The following is a 27,544-nucleotide window of genomic DNA, read 5'->3' as shown; positions in this document are numbered from 1 at the left end:
CCACTAATGTGTTGTTTAAAGCTTTCCTGGCATACTGATTGTTCCATAAAAACACGGCAGAACTGCCGAATATCAGATAGCGGTTATCAGCTGAACTCTGCTTGGAATCCTGTTATAGAGAAACTTTGTAGTCGACGTAGTTATCTGCATAGAGATAGAAATCGACCTGACACCGATACGCCAGGCTTTCGCAGTGGAGGGCGCGAGGCACAGCGCACGGAGCCGTTATGAACGTGCACGCTGAGCAGCGCATGCGCGATGTCACCTCAGAAGGCTTTAAATAGCGGAGCTCAGCCCTTACTCGCCAGTACTACTACAGTGGCATTCACTTGAAGATGGCCAGAAGACTCTGCGCCGAAATATCGTGGCAGGAAGTTACTGATATCCGGCAGTTCTCCCGTGTTTTTATGGAACTACCCCACTCATGGTTACTACGAATATTGGAAATATACAAAGTAGATCCTAAATTGATACAGTTCCTAAACGTAGTAATGAAAAATTGGAAAACCACACTTAATATCCAAACAAATTCAAATAATATCACATCACAGCCAATACAGATTAAGCGTGGAATATACCAAGGAGACTCATGAAGTCCTTTCTGGTTCTGTCTTGCTCTGAACCCATTATCCAACATGCTAAATAATACAAATTATGGATATAATATTACTGGAACATACCAACACAAAATCACACATTTGCTATACATGGATGATCTAAAACTATTGGCAGCAACAAATCAACAACTCAACCAATTACTAAAGATAACAGAAGTATTCAGCAATGATATAAATATGGCTTTTGGAACAGACAAATGTAAGAAAAATAGCATAGTCAAGGGAAAACACACTAAACAAGAAGATTACATATTGGATAACCACAGCGACTGCATAGAAGCGATGGAAAAAACAGATGCCTATAAATATCTAGGATACAGACAAAAAATAGGAATAGATAATACAAATATTAAAGAAGAACTAAAAGAAAAATAGAGACAAAGACTAACAAAAATACTGAAAACAGAATTGACAGCAAGAAACAAGACAAAAGCTGTAAATACTTGTGCGATACCAATATTGACCTACTCATTTGGAGTAGTGAAATGGAGTAACACAGACCTAGAAGCACTCAATACACTTAGATGATCACAGTGCCACAAATATAGAATACATCACATACATTCAGCAACAGAAAGATTCACATTAAGCAGGAAGGAAAAGGAGGAAGGGGATTTATCGACATAAAAAACCTACATTATAGACTGGTAGACAATTTAAGAAAATTCTTTATAGAACAAGCAGAAACTAGCAAAATACACAAAGCAATCACTCATATAAGTATATCAGCTACACCATTGCAATTTCATAACCACTTCTACAACCCTTTAGATCACATAACGTCAACAGATACGAAGAAAGTAAATTGGAAAAAGGAAACACTACATGGCAAGCACCCGTATCATATAACACAGCCACACATCGATCAAGACGCATCCAACACATGGCTAAGAAAAGGCAATATACACAGTGAAACTGAAGGATTCATGATTGCAATACAGGATCAAACAATAAACACCAGATATTACAGCAAGCATATTATTAAAGATCCCAATACCACAACAGATAAATGCAGACTTTGCAAACAACAAATAGAAACAGTAGATCACATCACAAGCGGATGTACAATACTAGCAAATACAGAATACACCAGAAGACATGACAATGTAGCAAAAATAATACATCAACATCTTGCCATACAACATAAACTAATAAAACAACACGTTCCCACATACAAGTATGCACCACAAAATGTACTGGAGAATGATGAATACAAATTATACTGGAACAGAACCATTATAACAGATAAAACAACACCACATAACAAACCTGACATCATACTCACCATTAAAAAGAAGAAATTAACACAACTAATCGAAATATCCATACCCAATACAACAAATATACAGAAGAAAACAGGAGAAAAAATTGAAAAATACATCCAACTGGCTGAGGAAGTCAAAGACATGTGGCATCAGGATAAAGTTGACATTACACCAATTACACTATCAACTACAGGAGTCATACCACACAATATCTACCAGTACATCAATGCAATACAGCTACATCCAAATGTGTGTATACAACTGCAGAAATCTGGAATTATTGATACATGTTCAATTACCTGAAAGTTCCTAAATGCAATGTAACATATACCGTACAGTTAAAAGGAAGTCACACTTGATCAAGGTCCACATCACTTTCAGTTTTTAACCAGACATAACGTCTGGGAAAGGAAAGAAATAATAATAATAAAAACATAGCACCAGAATGATACCAACCAGTGGTTTTTACTGGATGAAACTTGGGTTTATTCACAGTATACTATGAATTTATGTTGTCAGACTGCACAATGAGTACTGTTAAACAAAAATGTCTAGTCAGGGTTTGATTGTGCATTAGCATCCTGCAGTATGTGATGTGCTCCGCTTGTAAGAATATTGGAGAATAGTCACTGGTGTTCATGGTCACGAGACATTGAGGAAAGCTTGAATTTAAATCAGAAACCAGTATATGGTCCCACTGTTGGGAACATAAAAATGTTAGTTCCTCCCCCCCGACCCCCCACCCCTCCCTGCCCCCATATAGCATACAATGAGAAGTTCTTTCACTACTTTTGGTTCACAAATCATGTTGGCACTGTGATGTAGATTGTGTGGTTGGTGTTTGTGGCCCTGAGCTTAAAGCTTGTTAGCTTCCAAACAAGTGCCTCACTGTATTAGTAAGCTTAACACATTTCAAGCTTTTCCTTTCAAATTTTTATGGTTATGATGCAAAATAATTTTACATTATAAGTCTACCAATAAAAGCAAAGCATTGAGAACTTCATTTCAGATTAAGGTGACTGGCTGGACACTAGTATAAAAACAAGGAAAAGAGTTAGCTATTGTGAAATATTATAAAAGACTCCATATGCATATCTGCTCATGCTTTGCCTATGTTGAGGGCAACACCATTAAAAGTGTGAGGGAGGAGGAAAAAGTGAATAAACATTCAAGAACAAGTCACAGGTATTAATTACCATTTGCTTTTAACTGTATGGACATTTATATGGGAGGGAATGGAAGAAAACATGAGAGAATGAGCATCAAAGCACACCAACCCTACAAATGCTATGTTATTGTTATTTTGATGCACAAGTTATCAGCACGTAGCTCTCATTCTGTAGAACACTTGGCATGAGAGAGAGTGTTATTTGGTATGATGTGTGTGCTGTTGGTGACACAAGTGAAGCAGTATAGACATTGAAAAATTTAAAGCTTATGAATTTTTGTGCAAGCATGATGGATGCCCACTTCTTATTGAATTGCATCTACAGCCTTCCTTAATCATGTAGAGAAGTTTTGTTGGATCATCACAAGAACTGAGGAGTTAATTTCAAAAGTAACACTACTTAGTGATGGAGCAGTTGTTGCCTGAAGCAAAGCAGTGTTTACATTTACATTGTTTAACAACTGGAAATAGTTATATAGGTATTTCTTCTGTGTTTCAATAGCTGCTAAAATTAAGATGTTCCCGTATGTCTGCAGTGCCATATGCGAAGCACTCTAGGATTTTATTAAAGTCCTTCTAAGGAAGATAATGTCTATAAAGTACGATTAATGTACGGTAATAATAGGCATATGTCATGCAAGCCACTTGATAAAATCTGCTACACACTTATAGTTTGTTGTACGGCAGGTAGCATGATCAAGAGAACAGTGTTTTCTTATCTATTTGGCTATTACATTAAAAGCTTCTATAACAACACGAATACATCTATAAGCCACAAGAATGGCTGCATAAATATATCTTTACTATCATGGACCCACCTGATGGAACAATTAATGCTAATGAATTTCATCATTTTTCTCAGAGCTCCCAGTTGGATGTTTGAGCGCTTCAGGAATTTCCTATCAAATGCATTTAATTTTGTTCAGCATTTTCTGCAGTGGATTTCTTGACTCCTTCAGGCACCTATAATATCTATGTTCTATTATTAGAAACATTTACATACTCCTGAAATGTTCAACAACAAAATTGGATCAGCAGACTGAAAGTGAATGCTTTCAACTATTTTCACACTGAGGTGAGTGCCGAAGTAGAGATCATGTGAACTTAAGTTTCATGGTTCACTGAAAAACCAATAACCAGTGATGTCTGAGAAAACAAATGCAAACGTGATCCAAACAGCCAAATGCTGTTCACTCGTACTCACCTACCATTTACAGCAGTGTTTGTTTGACCCATGCAGAACAGAGTGGTACAGTGAAAGGTTTATTTTATCATTGTTTAATTAAACAGTTATTTAGCTCATATAACATTAGTTTATTTTATCATTGTCTAATTAAACCATAATGTTAATTTATTTTAATCTTGTTTAATTAAACTACTATTAAACTGTAATTTTGCTCATACGTATTTACATTGGTAACAAAGACGGCTATTCTTTGCATGTGTACAAAGTGTGCAGTGCCCCCACTTGTGTTATGAAAAATGGCATGTCTGCTCGAGATTTAAAGGAGGACCTACAGTTTAACATGGACTCTGAACCACACTGCAACTTGGCACTTTTTACATTAATAAATTAATGGCAGGGACAAAAGGAAGGACAATTGAAAAGAAGTAGTCCTGTCACAGAATGAGGATTGAACACTGGATCTTCATATATGTAGTCTGACACTAAACTTCTAATCATGAAGTCATAGAACTTCAGAGAAGTATGTTGTCTATTTGTAGGGTGTGTATAACAATCATCCTTGGGAAGTTGAGGAAACACTTATCACAGTCCAACTCAATGAGGACTAGTCAGTATAGCAGTGGGTGGTGCTCAGTTAGGTTAGAAGTATAGCTCTTAAAATTAATTATATGCTTACTAGCCAATCAGTCTACTTCAACTATATCTCTATGTTTTTCAGGTGCTTGTTATGACGGCACAGATCTTATGCAACATTATAGTCCATAACATTCTAGATGTTAACAGAATATGTGTTGTTGTCTTTGATGAATGCCATGCTGCCACAGGCAACCACCCTATGAAGCAGGTATGTTGAAATGAAAACCTTTCAAAGATGATTAAGTTTACAATGATGTGACAATACTGTTATTGATAATGTAGCCTTGCAGTGAAAATTTCTGTGAATAAACATTAATATATAGTGCAACACTTAACAGTACACTGGAAAGTACTGCCTGGAATACAAACCATTGTGTAGTTGAATTGTTGAGCAGTTGACACTTGCATAAGCAAGAGTGAAATTATTGATAAGCTCTCAATTTTATGATGATTCGTTACCTTTACTCCTTTCATTGTTTGAATGTCTACATTGGAACATATCATACAAAAATCTACTGCATGAAGCTCTTGCATTCTTATGTAGGGTCAAATAAATGTCATTATTCCCATTAAAAAAATAAAAAAAAATAAATAAAAAAGAATTGAAGTTATCTATGAAGGCAATGTGGGAAAAACTGGAAGTTCACATGCATTCCTGAGTAAGTTACAAATTTACCTTATCTAGTACTCTTTACGACAATTTGTGAAGAGGTTCATAAAGCTGCTTAAGAAGTAGCACCTACTGCACACCTGGTAGAGCAGAGCTCAGAACTACTGATAGGCAGATGTTAATTGCAACAAATTGTTAATTAGAAGGATAATGCTTGAAGCAATGCATATAAGCTTCTGCAATGATCACAACATTTTTTTTTCAGAGGAACTTCCCCAAAAATCGAAGAAATATTATGGGAATGTTAGTCAGCACAATTAGTTTTATACAGACTGTGTCAGAAAACATGGAAAGGAAAACCTAGGGATTCTTACACATGCATATCAGTACAGTATATTCATGCTAATCTGGCCAATCCTTGCACATATGGGGGCCAGATTACTGGAAGTGCTGAATTATTGAGTGTGTTTTAAATTTAGTGTAAACCCACAGGGGTTGTACATCATTAAATCCAAATATACATTCATTTTCATAGAAAACTTAAGTCATTGAGTGTTCACATATACAGTAGTATTACTCACTGTGAAACATGTCCCAAATTTTTAGTTGTTGCAATAATCGTACATGACAGCAGTATGCTTTATCACAAAATGGCTTTACAAGCGTTACACCAGTATTGCATATTTCTGATTGTTGCATAAAGTACTCCAGGAAGATATTTGTAGCTTCAGCACCAGCAGTGTGACATATCTTCAAGTTCTCTCCTTCTACGTTTACAATGTGATTTGCGCATGGTTTTTGTTTATTCTCTTACCCAAAAACTGATACATGGATAGAGTTGTAATAAAGCTTTTTTCTCCTCACCATTGCAGGGATTTAATGTAGCATTGCCTCTGTAGCATTTATTTTTATATAGCTTTATTTTAAATTTATTGTTCCAGGCAGCAGAAAACATATTGAAGTTGCACATAAATCCTAGATTGCTTGGGCTTTCAGGCAGTTTAATAAATGGTGACTGTAAAGTTTCAAGAGTTGTCAAGTGTTTGAAGGACCTGGAAGATACGTTTAAGTGCAAGATATCAACTGCTGAAGAATCACTGTTACCAGAAGTAAGGAGGTACGAAGTTTTGACTAATGCAAATACTATCCTTTATTGCAAGATAAACAGAACATTGGTATATCAAGGTCATTGTTCCGCATGATAGAGGTGGAGATAAGTAAAGATGCTCTTGGTGATCAGGCAGTTCGTAAAAATATACATTGGTTGGTGATGGGTCATTATTATTTGCTGTGTCCAAGATGATGGGTATTTATATTTGATAATACTCATTTCATGATACTAATTGAAAATATATTGAGTACAGAATTGTATTTTTTCTTTTTCAGAGTTTGCCTTGAAGACAGACAGAATAAATTTTAATAGAAAAAATTATAAACATTTAATTTGTGAGATAGAATAGTAGTTTCTGTTCTTAAACACTTTGCTGACTTTTAGTTCTTCCCTATCCAGCCCCTGCTATGCACTGTTATTTTTAAAGGAGATCTGTACTCAGAACAAACAGATACTCAATATAGTTTATTCAACAAATTGTTACAGAATGCTCCCTAGAGTCATACAAGCTAGCTTTAAGTAAGCAGTTCAACCAAAGTCGAGGCTCACAGTGGTCCTGTGCTCTCTTAGGTGTAACCTCATCAGAGGGTGCACCTAGTTACAAATGCCATATCGGTGGTGGCACATCACTAACACTGCGACAGGTACTTGCTTTCCATAGTGATGTCAGGTGGTTCTAAAATGCCCTCACCCGACCACCCACCAGTCCGCAGCAGTAACTGCTGGGAGAGAAGCAACAGAAGTAGTGCATGATCTGGTGTGACCACTGCCAGAAAGGGTGGTGGTTCAATGTCCACGGCATTGCTGTGAAAGGCCAGAGCAGGATGAGGCTCGAGGGCAGTTGCATGAGCTGCCATGTGACCTGAGGCTCTGCAAGTGTTGGATAGCTAAACAGCGACTGACTAAGGTGGCGGATATAAATTTGATTTAGATGTTGCTCCAAAAGGCCGTAGGAAGAACCACAGTATACGTCATGAACCTATGGATGTTGGACTCCATAAGGGTCCCTTTCTGTGCAGCGACCATGGGATATAAAATTATAAAGAATGTAGCAACCAGTCACGGAAACATAATTTATTTATCTTGTTGCAAATCGATTTCGACGGATATCAGTCATCATCGGTGCTAAAACAAATACAAGAGACAGGGCATAATTAACAACTGCTTTAACAAACGAAACATTGACAATAAAACATAGTTACATCAATTACAACATATACAGATGTCTGAAATTAAAATTCAAAGTCATAACATCCATTTTTCTAACTGATACATGCAATAAGTATAAGTACTGTCCTTGGCAGTTTTCTATCATGAAGTAACACATCATGGGTCAACACTACAAGAAGACAACACGAGATGGCACCACATTGCAATAAGCGCACTCTATGCAAAATACAGCAGACATGTGTCTGTGTATGTGCGGATGGATATGTGTGTGTGTGCGCGAGTGTATACCTGTCCTTTTTTCCACTCTATATATATATATGCGCTAGCAGGTCGATAGACACACAAACATACACACAAAATTCAAGCTTTCGCAACAAACGGTTGCTTCTTCAGGAAAGAGGGAAGGAGAGGGAAAGAAGAAAGGATGTGGGTTTTAAGGGAGAGGGTAAGGAGTCATTCCAATCCCGGTAGTGGAAAGACTTACCTTAGGGGGAAAAAAGGACAGGTAAACACTCGCGCACACACACCCATATCCAACTGCACATACACAGACACAAGCAGACATTTGTAAAGGCAAAGAGTTTCGGCAGAGATGTCAGTCGAGGCAGAAGTACAGAGGCAAAGATGTTGTTGAAAGACAGGTAAGGTATGAGCGGCGGCAACTTAAAATTAGCGGATGGTCAGACCTGGCGGATAACGAGAAGAGAGGATATACTGAAGGGCAAGTTCCCATCTCCGGAGTTCTGACAGGTTGGTGTTAGTGGGAAGTATCCAGATAACCCGGATGGTGTAACACTGTGCCAAGATGTGCTGGCCGTGCACCAAGGCATGTTTAGCCACAGGGTGATCCTCATTACCAACAATCACTGTCTGCCTGTGTCCATTCATGCGAATGAACAGTTTGTTGCTGGTCATTCCCACATAGAAAGCTCATAGTGTAGGCAGGTCAGTTGGTAAATCACGTGGGTGCTTTTACACGTGGCTCTGCCTCTGATCGTGTACACCTTCCGGGTTACAGGATTGGAGAAGGTGGTGGTGGGAGGGTGCATGGGACAGATTTTACACTGGGGGCGGTTACAAGGGTAGGAGCCAGAGGGTAGGGAAGGTGGTTTGGGGATTTCATAGGGATGAACTAAGAGGTTACGAAGGTTAGGTGGACGGCAGAAAGACACTCTTGGTGGAGTGGGGAGGATTTCATGAAAGATGGATCTCATTTCAGGGCAGGATTTGAGGAAGTCGTATCCCTGCTGGAGAGCCACATTCAGAGTCTGATCCAGTCCCGGAAAGTATCCTGTCACAAGTGGGGCACTTTTGTGGTTCTTCTGTGGGAGGTTCTGGGTTTGAGGGGATGAGGAAGTGGCTCTGGTTATTTGCTTCTGTACCAGGTCGGGAGGGTAGTTGCGGAATGCAAAAGCTGTTTTCAGATTGTTGGTGTAATGGTTCAGGGATTTCGGACTGGAGCAGATTCGTTTGCCACGAAGACCTAAGCTGTAGGGAAGGGACCGTTTGATGTGGAATGGGTGGCAGCTGTCATAATGGAGGTACTGTTGCTTGTTGGTGGGTTTGATGTGGACGGACGTGTGAAGCTGGCCATTGGACAGGTGGAGGTCAACGTCAAGGAAAGTGGCATGGGATTTGGAGTAGGACCAGGTGAATCTGATGGAACCAAAGGAGTTGAGGTTGGAGAGGAAATTCTGGAGTTCTTCTTCACTGTGAGTCCAGATCATGAAGATGTCATCAATAAATCTGTACCAAACTTTGGGTTGGCAGGCCTGGGTAACCAAGAAGGCTTCCTCTAAGCGACCCATGAATAGGTTGGCGTAAGAGGGGGCCATCCTGGTACCCATGGCTGTTCCCTTTAATTGTTGGTATGTCTGGCCTTCAAAAGTGAAGAAGTTGTGGGTCAGGATGAAGCTGGCAAGGTAATGAGGAAAGAGGTTTTAGGTAGGGTGGCAGGTGATCGGCGTGAAAGGAAGTGCTCCATCACAGCGAGGCCCTGGACGTGCAGAATATTTGTGTATAAGGAAGTGGCATCAATGGTTACAAGGATGGTTTCCGGGGGTAACAGATTGGGTAAGGATTCCAGGCGTTCGAGAAAGTGGTTGGTGTCTTTGATGGAGGATAGGAGACTGCATGTAATGGGTTGAAGGTGTTGATCTACGTAGGCAGAGATACGTTCTGTGAGGGCTTGGTAACCAGCTACAATTGGGCAGCCGGGATGATTGGGTTTGTGAATTTTAGGAAGAAGGTAGAAGGTAGGGGTGCGGGGTGTCAGTGGGGTCAGGAGGTTGATGAAGTCAGGTGAAAGGTTTTGTAGGGGGCCTAAGGTTCTGAGGATTCTTTGAAGCTCCGCCTGGACATCAGGAATGGGATTACCTTGGCAAACTTTGTATCTGGTATTGTCTGAAAGCTGACGCAGTCCCTCAGCCACATACTCCCGTTGATCAAGTACCACGGTCGTGGAACCCTTGTCCGCCGGAATAATGATGATGGATCGGTCAGCCTTCAGATCTCGGATAGCCTGGGCTTCAGCAGTGGTGATGTTGAGAGTAGGATTAAGGTTTTTTAAGAGAGATTGAGAGGCAAGTCTGGAAGTAAGAAATTCCTGGAAGGTTTGGAGAGGGTGATTTTGAGGAAGAGGAGGTGGGTCCCGCTGTGACGGAGGATGGAACTATTCCAGGCAGGGTTCAATATGGATAGTGTCTTGGGGATTTGGATCATTAGGAGTAGGATTAGGATCATTTTTCTTCGTGGCAAAGTGATATTTCCAGCAGAGAGTACGAGTGTAGGACAGTAAATCTTTGACAAGGGCTGTTCGGTTGAATCTGGGAGTGGGGCTGAAGGTGAGGCCTTTGGATAGGACAGAGGTTTCGGATTGGGAGAGAGGTTTGGAGGAAAGGTTAACTACTGAATTAGGGTGTTGTGGTTCCAGATTGTGTTGATTGGAATTTTGAGGTTTTGGAGGGAGTGGAGCTGGAAGTGGGAGATTTAGTAGTAGGGAGAGACTGGGTTTGTGTGCAATGAGAGGAGGTTGAGGTTTGTTGGAAAGGTTGTGAAGGGTGAGTGAGTTGCCTTTCCAGAGGTGGGATACCAGGAGATTGGATAGTTTTTTGAGGTGGAGGGTGGCATGCTGTTCTAATTTGCGGTAGGCCTGTATGAGGATGCTCTGAACAGCCGGTGTGGATGTGGGAGAGGAAAGACTGAGGACTTTTATTAAGGATTGGAGTTGACGGGTGTGTTCATTGGCTGAGTTGATGTGTAGGTGAAGGATTAGGTGGGTGAAAACTTAATGGGGTCGTTGTGGGGGTGTTGTGAGGGTGGCATGGTATTAGAAGGTGGAAAGTGTAACATGAGGCTGAAATGAAAATGAAAGTAAAAATATATGGGGAGAGATAAAGGTGAACTAGAAAGCAACTGGAGATCTGGTGTGAGAAAAGGCGAAAATGTGTTGGTTAAAGCTGGGCTATGTTGATCCTGTGGTGAACTTGGGTTGGTAGACAGCGATGTGCACAAAGGTGAGGTGGTTGTGTTGCCGCCAAAACACGTTAAAGGGTTGAGAAATTCAGGAAAATTTCGAGAAAACTGCGTGTAAATGTATTAAAAGGAGTGGTTTTGTGGTGGCAGATTGTGAAAATGAGGCTAACAATTGTCTGACGAAGAAATAATGACGTTAAAACCTGTGGGAAGCGGCTAAAAATGATCAGTGATGTGGGAAAAATGGAAATGTCAATAAAGCAAAAGTTATTAGAACCGGCCGAAATGGTTGTTTAATAGGTGAAAGGAACTGATGGTGAACTAGAAACGGTGGATTTTATAGCAGCGCTAGTGATGAAAGCGTAAAAAAAAATTTTTTTTGGTTGTGGTTTGGAAGTGGGTTACGTATTATTGAGTATATATAGGCGGGATAAAATTGTATAGTAGATAAAACCTTAATCCTGCTCCCAACATCACCACTGCTGAAGTCCAGGCTATTCGTGATCTGAAGGCTGACCGATCCATCGTCATTCTTCTGGCGGACAAGGGTTCTATGACCGTGGCACTTGATCGTCGGGAGTATGTGGCTGAGGGACTGCGTCAGCTTTCAGACAACACCACATACAAAGTTTGCCAAGGTAATCCCATTCCTGATGTCCAGGCGGAGCTTCAAAGAATCCTCAGAACCTTAGGCCCCCTACAAAACCTTTCACCTGACTTCATCAACCTCCTGACCCCACCGATACCCCGCACCCCTACCTTCTACCTTCTTCCTAAAATTCACAAACCCAATCATCCCGGCTGCCCCATTGTAGCTGGTTACCAAGCCCTCACAGAATGTATCTCTGCCTACGTAGTTCAACACCTTCAACCCATTACATGCAGTCTCCTATCCTCCATCAAAGACACCAACCACTTTCTCGAACGCCTGGAATCCTTACCCAATCTGTTACCCCCGGAAACCATCCTTGTAACCATTGATGCCACTTCCTTATACACAAATATTCTGCACGTCCAGGGCCTCGCTGTGATGGAGCACTTCCTTTCACGCCGATCACCTGCCACCCTACCTAAAACCTCTTTCCTCATTACCTTGCCAGCTTCATCCTGACCCACAACTTCTTCACTTTTGAAGGCCAGACATACCAACAATTAAAGGGAACAGCCATGGGTACCAGGATGGCCCCCTCTTACGCCAACCTATTCATGGGTCGCTTAGAGGAAGCCTTCTTGGTTACCCAGGCCTGCCAACCCAAAGTTTGGTACAGATTTATTGATGACATCTTCATGATCTGGACTCACAGTGAAGAAGAACTCCAGAATTTCCTCTCCAACCTCAACTCCTTTGGTTCCATCAGATTCACCTGGTCCTACTCCAAATCCCATGCCACTTTCCTTGACGTTGACCTCCACCTGTCCAATGGCCAGCTTCACACGTCCGTCCACATCAAACCCACCAACAAGCAACAGTACCTCCATTATGACAGCTGCCACCCATTCCACATCAAACGGTCCCTTCCCTACAGCCTAGGTCTTCGTGGCAAACGAATCTGCTCCAGTCTGGAATCCCGGAACCATTACACCAACAATCTGAAAACAGCTTTTGCATCCCGCAACTACCCTCCCGACCTGGTACAGAAGCAAATAACCAGAGCCACTTCCTCATCCCCTCAAGCCCAGAACCTCCCACAGAAGAACCACAAAAGTGCCCCACTTGTGACAGGATACTTTCCGGGACTGGATCAGACTCTGAATGTGGCTCTCCAGCAGGGATACGACTTCCTCAAATCCTTCCCTGAAGTGAGATCCATCCTTCATGAAATCCTCCCCACTCCACCAAGAGTGTCTTTCTGCCGTCCACCTAACCTTCGTAACCTCTTAGTTCATCCCTATGAAATCCCCAAACCACCTTCCCTACCCTCTGGCTCCTACCCTTGTAACCGCCCCCAGTGTAAAATCTGTCCCATGCACCCTCCCACCACCACCTACTCCAATCCTGTAACCCGGAAGGTGTACACGATCAGAGGCAGAGCCACGTGTAAAAGCACCCACGTAATTTACCAACTGACCTGCCTACACTGTGAAGCTTTCTATGTGGGAATGACCAGCAACAAACTGTCCATTCGCATGAATGGACACAGGCAGGCAGTGTTTGTTGATAATGAGGATCACCCTGTGGCTAAACATGCCTTGGTGCACGGCCAGCACATCTTGGCACAGTGTTACACCGTCTGGGTTATCTGGATACTTCCCACTAACATCAACCTGTCAGAACTCCGGATGGGAACTTGCCCCTCAGTATATCCTCTCTTCTCGTTATCCGCCAGGCCTCAATCTCCGCTAATTTCAAGTTGCCGCTGCTCATACCTCACCTGTCATTCAACAACATCTTTGCCTCTGTACTTCTGCCTCGACTGACATCTCTGCCGAAACTCTTTGCCTTTACAAATGTCTGCTTGTGTCTGTGTATGTGCGGTTGGATATGGGTGTGTGTGCGAGTGTATACCTGTCCTTTTTTCCCCCTAAGGTAAGTCTTTCTGCTCCCGGGATTGGAATGACTCCTTACCCTCTCCCTTAAAACCCACATCCTTTCTTCTTTCCCTCTCCTTCCCTCTTTCCTGAAGAGGCAACCGTTGGTTGTGAAAGCTTGAGTTTTGTGTGTATGTTTGTGTTTGTTTGTGTGTGTATCCCACGTGAAATGTTTCCCTCTATTATATCTATATATATGTAAGTCACATCATCTTTGTATATATATATCTGGAAACAAAGATGATGTGACTTACCAAACGAAAGTGCTGGCACGTCGATAGACACACAATGTTGTGGTAAGTCACATCATCTTTGTTTCTAGATATATTTTTCCCATGTGGAATGTTTCCCTCTATATATATAAAAAGATGATGTGAGTTACCAAATGAAAGTGCTGGCAGGTCAACAGACACAGAAACAAACACAAACATACATTGTTTGTGTGTCTGTCGACCTGCCAGCACTTTCATTTGGTAAGTCACATCATCTTTGTTTTTAGATATATTTTTCCTACGTGGAATGTTTCCCTTTATTATAACCATATATATATATATACACACACACACACATCAAAACTACGATCGTGAAAATTGTAAGAAGAACTAAACTTGATAAAAATATGAATCCATTCACACAAATTTAGGAAATGAAACTTATTTGTCATAATGATGAAACAGAATAGTGGTATCAATGGCCATCTGCTATTCTACATACAAACTACAAGTGCATCAAAAGGCACATTTATGTTACTTCCTATAGATGATGCTATGTTACTGAATGCACAAATCAAAAGTTGACAGAGTTCAGGTAAAAATTACGGTAAGAGATAAACAATCATATTACTTAAGTAATGCCATTAACAAAGTGTTACACATATAAAGAACCATATATGTGGATAATGACTTTAGATCAACTATGCGAACTATAGCCTAATGAACGAATGTACCATGCACCCTTATATTTCTCGTGAGTATGGTGGTAACCGATACAACAATTGCCGTATCACTGCCAACCACTGGCGATAAAATAGATGTTCAAAAGTCAATCACAAAACAACAAGAGCAGCATGCTCAAAATTTGTGGAACCAACTCTAAACACTGAAAACCATATACCATCTAACAACCACTTTTTTGAATAAGAATAGCTCAGTTTACATATGAAAATTGGTAGTTGCATCAGATTTCATAAAATACATATTTTCTTTAAAAGTTAATACATTTAAGGAGATACAAAACCATTTATAAAATGAAGTTAAAATTGTGGAATAAATTGACATCACTCGATGTAAGGTGACAATCATCAGGAACAGAACAACCCAACACTGTATTATATCGTTCTAATGTGAACAAATATGAACAATCTTGTGATCACAGATCATCTGCTCAATGCAGCAAACTTACATTCTAATGGCCTAAAATATTCGTTGAAACAACTGTTAGCTAGCTACATAAGTTTGCCCGAAAAATATAAAGGCCTCCATATATCGAGTAAGGTGATACTGATAACGACATGTCAACCGTTAGAAAATGGAAAAACAGTAACGACATAATCTGTTAATCTACACCTTCAGCGTAGTAGATCAAACCACTGAGGCCATTTACAGGCAAAAAGCTTAGTTATTGATGAGCAAACATCATTTCTGTAACGACAGATGGCACTGCTAGGGAATAGAACTATGCAGTATGGTGTGCATTTTTTACCTAGGTAAATGGCTGGAAAACTATTACTTTTCATTGCTGGTAGAATGGGCAAAATCATGCTTGATTACACACACTCGATAAGCAGAAAAACGCCACTATTTATGAAGAAACAATGAAAAGGAACCAGGGATGTATGGAGTAAATGTCAAGGTTAAATGGTAGGAGGATGTCATAAATGTTATTCAATTGCAAACACGCAGCAGGAAATGTATTTCATTGTCTTATTTTTGTTATTCGCTACACTCGGTTCGTCCACCCCCATATCTCTATATTTATTGGCAATTTTCTCATAATTTTTTTGAATATGAGGCAAAGGATAATCATTGGTTTTAGCTATGAAGTAAATAATTTCCAATTCGGTTTTACAGTCTTCTTCAGAAAGCGGGACACTAAATAGACTATTAAAAGCAAACTTAAAAATGCTGCTTTATGCTGATTAGGGTGGGCCGAGTTATAATTAATAATGCAGTCAGTATGTGTCTTTTTTTTTTTTCGAAATATGCTGAAGTGATGTCTTCTTTCGATATTCCTTATGTATCAAATCAAGAAAATTAATGACCCCATTTGTTTAGAGTTCATATGTGAATTTTATATTTACGTGCAAAGCATTGAATGTAGCCACAACTTGTAACAGTATGTCATCAAGATATACGAGATAATAAACAATTTTCTTTGCCAGTTCTACATTTTCTGCAAACCATCTAACTTCAAGATGATTGATAAACACATCTGCTAAAAAAACAAGAAACCACGTTTCCCATACTAAGACTGTCTTTTTGAATATAAATTTCACCATTGAATCTGAAAAAATTGCATTTTAGCATAAGCGATAATAGATCCATAAATTCCTCAATTTCATTTCCTGACATCTTACGCTGCATTAAATTATTTTTCACAATTTCAGTAGTCTTGTCTATCGGTGTATTAGTGTATAAATTCACCATATCAAGGGATATAAGCTTCATATTAGCTGTTGTGGGGATGTCTCTGACCTGCTCAATTAGTTGCTTACTATTTTTTGCTCAAAATTATTTTTGGATTTGGAAGTGTTTCTTTAATAGATTTAAACATTTTTGCACTATTTTACTGAAAGGACCCCCTATATTGTTCACAATTGGCCTCACGGGACACCCTACCTTTGGACTTTAAGTTGAACTCTTAAGGTAGGTATATGTGAGTTAATATTTGGTAAAGTTTGTTTCTCAAACGGTGTTACAATTTCCTTCTATGTTTTTAATTTATCACCAAGTTTTTTTTCTGTGCCTCACCTGTAAGATGTTTCTCAATTCTCATGATATTGTTATTTACAAAAAAACTCTTTAGTTTTATTAAGGTAATCCTCTTTTCTAACTACAGTTACGGTGTTCCGTTTATCAGCTTTTGTAACGATCGCATTATTTTTATGCAACTTGTTATTTATACTTTTTATAGTTTATAAGTATTCGTATGGAGTGTAGCCATGTATGGAAGTGAAACATGGACGATAAATAGTTTGGACAAGAAGAGAATAGAAGCTTTCGAAATGTGGTGCTACAGAAGAATGCTGAAGATTAGATGGGTAGATCACATAACTAATGAGGAAGTATTGAATAGGATTGGGGAGAAGAGAAGTTTGTGGCACAACTTGACCAGAAGAAGGGATCGGTTGGTAGGACATGTTCTGAGGCATCAAGGGATCACCAATTTAGTATTGGAGGGCAGCGTGGAGCGTAAAAATCGTAGAGGGAGACCAAGAGATGAATACACTAAGCAGATTCAGAAGGATGTAGGTTGCAGTAGGTACTGGGAGATGAAAAAGCTTGCACAGGATAGAGTAGCATGGAGAGCTGCATCAAACCAGTCTCAGGACTGAAGACCACAACAACAACAACATAGTTATATTTTCCTTAGAGCAAATCCTATTCACTACTTTTACTTCATTAGAAATTTTACCATATTTAACTAAAATATTGATGGATTAAAGAAAAAAGTAAATTCTCACAAAAGTAAAGTAAAAAAATAATGTTACCATTTTTCACCAAAATATCCTGGGACTGAAGAATAAAGTAGATGAGCTCCCAGTTTGTTTAGATGACATTGAATCTTATAATGTAATAGATACACTATACCGAACTTTTCGACTCTGTAAGTGCAGAACAGGAAATCAGTGATCATAAGGCTGTTGCAGCATCCCTGAATATGGAAGTTAATAGGAATATAAAAAAGGGAGGAAGGTTTATCTGTTTAGCAAGAGTAATAGAAGGCAGATTTCAGACTATCTAACAGATCAAAATGACAATTTCTGTTCCAACACTGACAATGTTGAGTGTTTATGGAAAAAGTTCAAGGCAATCGTAAAATGCGTTTTACACAGGTACGTGCCAAGTAAAACTGTGAGGGACGGGAAAAACCCACTGTGGTTCAACAACAAAGTTAGGAAACTACTGCAAAAGCAAAGAGAGCTTCACTCCAAGTTTAAACACAGCCCAAACCTCTCAGACAAACAGAAGCTAAACGATGTCAAAGTTAGCGTAAGGAGGGCTATGCGTGAAGCGTTCAGTGAATTCGAAAGTAAAATTCTATGTACCAACTTGACAGAAAATCCTAGGAAGTTCTGGTCTTGCGTTAAATCAGTAAGTGACTGGAAACAGCATATCCAGACACTCCGGGATGATGATGGCATTGAAGCAGAGGATGACACGCGTAAAGCTGAAATACTAAACACCTTTTTCCAAAGCTGTTTCACAGAGGAAGACCGCACTGCAGTTCCTTTTCTAAATCCTCGCACAAATGAAAAAATGGCTGACATCGAAATAAGTGTCCAAGGAATAGAAAAGCAACTGGAATCACTCAACAGAGGAAAGTCCACTGGACCTGACGGGATACCAATTCGATTCTACACAGAGTACGCGAAAGAACTTGCCCCCCTTCTAACAGCCGTGTACCTCAAGTCTCTTGAGGAACGGAAGGTTCCAAACGATTGTAAAAGAGCACAGATAGTCCCAGTCTTCAAGGAGGGTCGTAGAGCAGATGCGCAAAACTATAGACCCATATCTCTGATGTCGATCTGTTGTAGAATTTTAGAACATGTTTTTTGCTTGAGTATCATGTCGGTTTTGGAAACCCAGAATCTACTCTGTAGGAATCAACATGGATTCCGAAAACAGCAATTGTGTGAGACCCAACTCGCTTTATTTGTTCATGAGACCCAGAAAATATTAGATACAGGCTCCCAGGTAGATGCTATTTTCCTTGACTTCCGGAAGGTGTTTGATACAGTTCCGCACTGTCGCCTGATAAACAAAGTAAAAGCCTACGGAATATCAGACCAGCTGTGGGGCTGGATCGAAGAGTTTTTAGCAAACAGAACACAGCATGTTGTTATCAATGGAGAGACGTCTACAGACGTTAAAGTAACCTCTGGCGTGCCACAGGGGAGTGTTATGGGACCATTGCTTTTCACAATATATGTAAATGACCTAGTAGGTAGTGTCGGAAGTTCCATGCGGATGATGCTGTAGTATACAGAGAAGTTGCAGCATTAGAAAATTGTAGCGAAATGCAGGAAGATCTGCAGCGGATAGGCACTTGGTGCAGGGAGTGGCAACTGACCCTTAACATAGACAAATGTAATGTATTGCGAATACATAGAAAGAAGGATCCTTTATTGTATGATTATATGATAGCGGAGCCAACACTGGTAGCAGTTACTTCTGTAAAATATCTGGGAGTATGCTTGTGGAACGATTTGAAGTGGAGTGATCATATAAAATTAATTGTTGGTAAGGCGGGTACCAGGTTGAGATTCATTGGGAGAGTCCTTAGAAAATGTAGTCTATCAACAAAGGAGGTGGCTTACAAAACACTTGTTCGACCTACACGTGAATATTGCTTATCAGTGTGGGATCTGTACCAGATCGGGTTGACGGATGAGATAGAGAAGATCCAAAGAAGAGCGGCGCGTTTCGTCACAGTGTTATTTGGTAACCGTGATAGCGTTACGGAGATGTTTAACAAACTCAAGTGGCAGACTCTGCAAGAGAGGCGCTCTGCATCGCGGTGTAGCTTGCTCGCCAGGTTTCGAGAGGGTGCGTTTCTGGATGAGGTATCGAATATATTGCTTCGCCCTACTTATACCTCCCGAGGAGATCACGAATGTAAAATTAGAGAGATTCGAGCACGAACAGAGCTTTCAGACAGTCGTTCTTCCCGCGAACCATATGCGACTGGAACAGAAAAGAGAGGTAATGACAGTGGCACGTAAAGTGCCCTCCGCCACACACCGTTGGGTGGCTTGCGGAGTATAAATGTAGATGTAGATGTAGAAGCATCACATTGTGTCTGATATGGAAAAGTTAAATATCAGTGGTTATAAACTAGCTGCACATATGAGTAGAGAGAATAAGGTGAGAGGAGGAGTTGCCATATATGTCAAAAGTTATCACTATGTAGAAAGTATAGACACTAAAAGTTTTGTCTAGAGCAACATATAGAAGCATGTGCCTGTCAACTTAAACTGAAGGAGGGCTCTTTTATAATTGTAACAGTATGTAGGTCCCCTTCAGGAAACTTTCATTTATTCCTGGAAAACTTGGATTCCTTGTTGTGCTATCTGTCAGATAGGGGAAAGCAAATTATTTTTTGTGGGGACTTCAATGTTGATTCACTGAAAGAGTGTAATAGGAAGAATGACCTGGAAATCTTGCTCGGTTCTTTCAATTTGACATCTGTCATTAATTTTCCTACTCGGGTAGTAAAGGACAGCAGCACATTGATAGAAAACACTTTTATAGACCAAGATAGGTTTAAAACATAAATTCTTGTCCTGTTGAGAATGACCTTTCTGATCATGATGCTCAACTAATTACAGTATATGACATAGCTCCATTCAGTAATTCAAATCTACCCTCCAAAGTTGTGCGTTCAATTAATGACTCAACAATTAGAAATTTCAGAGGAAATCTTCAGCAGTTAGACTGGGATGAGGTGTACAAGGAACCTGATGCTAATTTAAAATACAACTTATTTCATGATAAACTTGTAAGAGAATTTAAAAACTGTTTCCCCAAGAAAGTAGTAAAATCTAATTTTAAGAATCCATGCAAAAAACCTTGGCTTACTAAAGGAATAAAAATATCTTTTAACCACAAAAGGGAACTGTATCTAACAACAAGAAAGAGTAATGACCCAGAAACAGCCAAATATTATAAAAACTACTGTGCTACATTAAGAAAGATTATTAAAAAGTCTAGAAGTATGTGCGTCATGTCTGAGATTAATACCTCTGATAACAAAATCAAAACAATTTGGAATATTATTACAAGGGAGACAGGGCAACCAAGAGTACAGGATGATGGCATCACCATCAAAGTGAATGGAAACTTGATGAACAACAAGCCAGAAGTCGAAAACATTTTGAATAATCATTTTTTAAATGTTGTAGAGAAAATAGGATCTAAATGTTCATTAGAAGAAGCAAGGCAGTTAATGGAAGAGGCCTTACCCACACCATTTGATACAATTGAAATTCCCCCCCCCCCCTTCTCCTTCTGAAATTAGGATGATGATAAACTCTCTCAAAAATAAAAGCTCACATGGAATTGATGGCATTTCCAGCAGGATAATAAAAGCTTGTTCCCAAGAAATAAGTGGCATTCTCAGCCACATATGTAATAGCTCACTGCAGCAGGGTATTTTCCCAGATTGACTGAAGTATGCCATTGTTAAACCACTGCATAAAAAAGGGGATACGTCTGATGTCAACAACTACCGCCCAATCTCTCTTCTGACTGCCTTATCCAAAATTCTTGAAACAGTAATGTATTGTAGAGTAGCTTCACACCTTTGTAAAAATAAAGTTTTAACAAAATTTCAGTTTGGTTTCCAGAAGGGTTTTTCAATGGAAAATGCTATATATACTTTCACTAATGGAAATAATAAATGCTCTGAGTAACCAGAAGTCTCCCGTTGGGATTTTTTGTGGTCTTATCAAAGGCTTTTGCTTGTGTAAATCGTGGAATACTTCTAGATAAGCTCAAGTACTGTGGTATGAATGGGACAGTGCTCAAATGGCTTAAATCATACCAAACTGGAAGAGTGCAGAAAGTTGAAATAAGCAGTTCACATAATGTGCAAAAAACTGGTGATTTCTCAAACTCTTACCACACCTATTTTCATTCTCTGCTTTCATATGGCATCATATTCTGGGGTAACTCATCATTGAGTAAAAGAGTGTTAATTGCACAAAAGCGTGTAATCAGAATAATTGCTAGAGCTCATCCAAGATCATCCTGCAGACACTTATTTAAAGAGCTAGAGATCTTCACTGTAGCCTCACAGTATATATATTCACTTATGAAATTTGTTATTAACAATCCCAACGAATTCAAAAGTAATAGCAGTGTACATGGCTACAACACTAGGAGAAAGGATGATCTTCACTACTCAAGGTTAAATCTAACTTTGGCTCAGAAGGGGGTAAATTATGCTGCCACAAAAGACTTTGGTCACTTACCTAATAGTATCAAAAGTCTGACAGATAGCCATATAGCAATGAAAAGGAAATTAAAAGAATTTCTTAATGGCAACTCCTTCTACTCATTACATGAATTTTTTGATATAGTAAGTGGGTAATTTCCCCAACCCCCACAAAAAATTAAAAATATTAAGTGTCATATAATATTTTGTGTAATGTAATGTCTTGTAGAGACACCTTTTATTAACCTGACACGTTCCACATCATTACGAAATGTCGTATTCATGATCTATGGAACAAGTACTAATCTAATCTAATCTAATCTAATCTAATCTGTGCAGTGAGTATCAGCTTTGGTAAACCATGCAAGTAGTTTCACATGCTACCCTGCCCTGATAGCTGTACAGTTTGCTAATAGTGGGTACGGAATAAGTGGTAGAGAGAGGATATGTGAGATGGTCGAGAGGCAGGTTGTAACAAGAATGAAACAGGCATAGGTTTGGTAGCCTGGGAAAGTTACACTGTTTGACAAGAATGTTGCTGAGGGTGAGCAAAGGCTATGGTGGGTAGAATATTGGGAGAGATGACTTCATTTCAGAGTTTCACTTGCAAGGTCAAAGGGGTAGACTCATTTGGAGATCTCGTTCCTGAGTGAAGGCAGTGGGGTATTTGCAGGGGGGGGGGGGGGGGAGGGGGCTGGGGAGATGCCTAGGCTGTAGTACTGTAGTAAAGAAGGAAGAGTTTAATGTGGAAGATGATGGCATTAATTCAGGTGTTCCCATATTGTGCTATGTAAATCTCATTATGAAAGAACCTTCATGGATGTGGACGAAGTCAAGGTCTACATTTGCAGACAGAAGCAGCTACTGCAGGCTAATTTTGCAAAGTAAACTTACAACAAATTGTGACTAATGCTAATCTACTCTTGCTAATGAGAATTGGTTCTGATTGAGTTTATACGTGTATCTACATCAGAAAAGAACAGAATTTACTTCCAAGGAAAAGAGCCACTGTTTCTCATCTTATACTATCCATCTGCTATTTTCATCTGCTGCTTTGTACCAAGTATTTCTGCAGCCCACTCATCCTGTTAATGAAGTGGGTCTCTCTCCCTGCCTGGAATCTATCGCTCTATTCACTCTGTGAAGGAATGTGAAAGTTCCAGCTATTTGACTACTTTTAAGTGTATCCATTGGCAGTATTTCGCATTTCTCCCCCTAAAGGTAAATACTGGGCAGCTAATATCTCTCATTTAGTTTGAGGGTTGTGTCATTTGAATTCTCCTTTTGACATATTTCAGTAGTGCATAGGTCTATTTATTATTTGTGTGTAAAATTTGATAGATACAATTATTTAAAAAGTCTGAGAGACCTTCTGTATTTCAGATACTCCACAAATCCAGAAGAAGAAATACATCACTACGGAGTGCAAGTTACAGACTCCTTTACAAAGAACATCGAGGGATTACTAACACAGTGCCAAAATCTGATAATGGTATCTAAGGCAACTGCCCCAATGCCTGGCAAAAGTAAAACTCTCCTTGGCCTTATCCCTATGTCTGATGACATGAAACAGAACAAGGAGTTGAAAAACATATTAGAAAATGTGAAGTACCAGATAGAAGACCTTGGCTTGTATGGAGGCTATGTAGCAGCAAATATGTACATCACTGTCCTCACCAAGTTAGCCAGGAGGGCAGGAACTGCAGATGCTTTAGACCTCATCACTGTTATAAAGGAAAACCTGACTGAAGTGAGGTGAGTCTTTCAGAAATTTTCATCAGCTTTGCTAAGAAAAACAAACACACACACACACACACACACACACACACACACACACAGGGAGAGAGAGAGAGAGAGAGAGATTGCTAGTTGTTAGGGGGAGGGAGGAGGAGATTGAAGGCTGAGAGGGCACTGGGGAGGAGTAGATAGGTGAAATGGAAAGGGGAGATGGTGGAGAGGATAGGGAATGCAGATTGAGTGAACTAGGAACCATAAGGGCAGGTGTGGAGATTGATGTGGATCAGGGGTTATCAGAAATGGACACAAGGACTATTGCGGGATTGAAGTATGTGTTACCAGGACAATTTCCATCTATGTAATTCAGAGAAGCTAGTATTGTGGAGAGAATCAAAATGGTTGGGGTTGTGCAGCAGTCATTGAAATAAAGCATGTCAGTGTTCAACAACATGTTTTGCATTAAATGATAATGTAGCTGTTGTAAGGGTGAGCAGAAAATTGCTCTGCAGTCAGTGGCCACGAACAACACCACAGTGTGCCACAAAAGTTCAGCACATACATTCTAGTTAGGAGTGGCAATGTACGTAAGAAAGGTGAGAAGGAAAACAAAACATACATGGAATGACAGTGAAAGGGAGAAAATAGATATAGAACACAAGACAGAAACAGAGGACGGATGACACAGGGTGATACGAGGGAAGGCAGCCTTTGGCTGATATTTATCCAGTATTATATGAATTTCCCAATATTATAGCTTTTGCAGAGGGGGCACCCTTTGGGAACTTTCTGGCAGATTTATACTGTGCACTAGTGAAAGACCCAAAACTGGAACTTCGCCTTTTGCTGGTAGTGATCTTCCCTTGGAGCTATCCAGGCGTGACTAATGCCCTTCCCTCACAGCTTCACTTCTGGGAAGAGCGTTGCATACTTAAAAACATTCCTCCATGTCTAGGTCTCAAAAAGGGATTTGATAGACTAGTCCTCTTTGATTATCTGCGTAATTATAGTATTTGAAGCTCACAAGGGAATGGTCCAATAAGACATGTCGAAACCTACTCTGAAATTTTTTACACACGAAGAAGACAATGAAAGAAATGCACTGCCAAAATTTTAGCTGCTAAGAGGCACTGCAAGTATTTTGTAAAAAATGTTGAAGTTAAACATTTTTGCTGTGCAAAGAACAGCTTATAACAGTGGTTTGTACAGCCCCTGCCCGACTAGCGTGCGACTTGGCGAATCACTCGCGCAATGCTGCATAGCGGAACTATCCGGAATTCCCAGACACCAATTTTAAGCACCTAAAGCCTGGTTTACAGTGGAACAAATGAGCATTTGCTGAAAATTCACTACCATTCGCTTGTATATGGGTGGAATTGTTCATAGTACAGGGAGTGGAAGAGAAAATGAGGTAGCGAACGTTGCCTATGAACGCTGTGTTATTAGTTTTTAGTTTTTGGAGTTAATATTTGGCATACAGAATACTACTCTATCTTGTTAAGAGCCACAATGCGAAACGTTGCTATTCAGTGAGGATTATTTTGCATTGTGAGTGCACTGTTCTTGACGGAGTATACAAAATTGTGCAGGGAAGGAAGAATTTAAGTGTCTCAATTTGTATGGAAGCGTGACTTGTGGAGATCATGAACTTTACATGGAATTGTATCTTCATCTCTCCTCAGCACTGGTCCAAAATTTTCCTTGTATGTTGGCTGCCATTCTTCCCTGGCCTCATTACCATTGAGGGGAAATTTATAAACAGAACACTAATTACCGATGTCGAGCATCATCTGAAGAGGCGACACAGCTAGTATTTCCACTATGCTTGTAAGGTCTAACAGTCATATTCTTTTTTTTTTCCTAAAACAAAAATGGTCTAGTAGTGGCAAAGCATGCGCTTCGTGATCCAGAGAGCACAGGATCAAATTCCATTCAGACCACAACTTTTTCACTATGATTTTTAACAGAGCGTTCACCTCTCACAGATGTTGGAGTGGCCATGGAAGACATGTGGTTCGGATTCCATGTTAAACTGCAGCTCTCCATTTTCTGATTAGGTAACTGGGGAAGATTAGGGACATAAAAGTAGCTGCAGTGGCATCCAGTTTAAAGGCCTGCCAGGTACACCAGACAGAATTCTCTTTTGCTTGTGCTTGTTAGCTTTGGTGAAAAACTGGCTTAAACTAAACAAACGGTGCTATTACCAGGTATGCCTTACGAGAGCACAATAAATATGAATTCAGCTTCATCTGTATTCTTACCAATTTTGCAAAAAGCAACTGGTAATTTGTAATAGGTGTTACTTGAGTGGGTAATTTGAGAGAATAGTAACTTTGTACTCTAGTGTCAGAGAAACTATCAATGAACAGTAACCTGAAACTTCGTTTACAAATTACTATCGGGTTGTGTTTCCTGTTTAGAAATGTACCGCCGACCTTGGCTGTCTATGTGCCTAGTTGCACATGAACAGCGCCAGTAGGGGTGTACATTTCTACCACCACCTGGCGCACTACGAATTTGCCAATTTCCAGCTATCTTTTTTTTAATACTAGCAATGCCTCTTAGCAGCTAAAATTTTGACTGCATTTCGTTCATTGTCTTCTTCGTATGTAAAAAATTTCAGGGTAGGTTTCGACATGTCTTATTCGACCATTCCCTTCTCAGTCTTCAAATATCAATTACCTAAAACAATGTGATGCAGTTAAAGAAAGGCATTTTTAGATTAGATTGTTGCCTCTTGCTGTTAAGTACTAAATATTATTAGATTACTAACAGTCACTGGCAGCTGAGTGCATTGTATTACCATCTTGGGTTCAGATATCACTAGTGGTAACTTTTTTTATTCTTTTTAAATTTTGTATTTATTGTCAAATGGAAGTGTTAACTAAAAAACACCAAACATTTTTTTAATAATAATAACCTCTTTTTTAATTACTTGCCATACAGAAATAAATTAAAATTTGATACAGGTTAAAAAAATGTCTCATTGTTAAATGAAAAAAGTGCATCAATAATACTGTTCTCTGTAGAAATGAAAAATCATTTTATTTTCCATGTGAGGTTTTGCATTTTTGTACAAAATTTTATCATGAATAGTTGCATTTTCTTGTGATTAGTAATTAAAAATAAAGAAGATGCTATTTTTGTTAAAAATTATAATTCAGTATTTGATAATTAAGATCTCCATTTGATAATAAATATATAATTAAATAAAGTTAATCACTAGAGTGAGTTGAACAAAGGACTTTGCAGTTAGGAGAGTTAGACTTTATACATTGCACTCAGCGGCTGATAACTGTTAATTATCAAGTAAAATTTTGTAGTTAACAGCACTCAGAAGTCTTTTAATCTTCTAATGTGTTCTTCTTCTTAATTTTAATTAAGAATTGTATTGTACTGCTTTAGGAAACTGATGTCTGGGCACTGAGCTTCAAATCCTGCAATTATGAAGATAATTGAAAAGGGCCTATCCTTTAAGTTGGGAAAATACTATTGAACAATTAGAAGGTTGAAACCTTAATGATTGTTTGCTCTAGTTAATATTCTCATCAGTATGCAATGTGAATGGAAAAATATTGCTATAAGCAAAGATAATGAGTTCTTTAATTAATATTATTTCCTAGTAAATTAAAAACTGCAATAAAATGTATATTACGTGAGATGTTTATACGTATGGCACAAAAGAATTAAGTTATCTGAAGATAATATGGGGTGAGTCTAGACAAATTTCCTTGCATAGTATCCCCCCCCCCCCTTTCTCTCTCTCTCTCTCTCTCTCTCTCTCTCTCTCTCTCTCTCTCCCCTCTCCCCCTCTCCCCCCTCCCCCAGCCTCCCCCCCCGGTCTCTCTCTCTCTCTCTCTCTCTCTCTCTCTCTCTCTCTCTCTCTC

The 27,544-nt window shown here is 39.5% G+C and overlaps 1 protein-coding gene across 6 annotated transcripts in view; it reads left to right on the top strand.

Annotated features, from left to right (window-relative positions):
- LOC126481228 (endoribonuclease Dicer-like) overlaps positions 1-27,544 on the top strand; it is a 446,265-nt gene that overhangs the window by 91,200 nt on the left and 327,521 nt on the right. For all 6 annotated transcript variants that reach the window (XM_050104838.1, XM_050104837.1, XM_050104839.1 and 3 more), the window contains exons 4-6: positions 4,955-5,080; positions 6,424-6,599; positions 23,307-23,678. In XM_050104838.1, coding sequence (XP_049960795.1) covers positions 4,955-5,080; positions 6,424-6,599; positions 23,307-23,678 — 674 coding nt within the window. The remainder of the gene's footprint in view (positions 1-4,954; positions 5,081-6,423; positions 6,600-23,306; positions 23,679-27,544) is intronic.

Source organism: Schistocerca serialis, chromosome 5 (assembly GCF_023864345.2).
Source record: "Schistocerca serialis cubense isolate TAMUIC-IGC-003099 chromosome 5, iqSchSeri2.2, whole genome shotgun sequence".
Lineage (NCBI taxonomy): Eukaryota > Metazoa > Arthropoda > Insecta > Orthoptera > Acrididae > Schistocerca > Schistocerca serialis.
The sequence above is the reverse complement of the archived record's forward strand: the minus strand, read 5'-3'. Positions and strand labels throughout refer to the sequence as shown.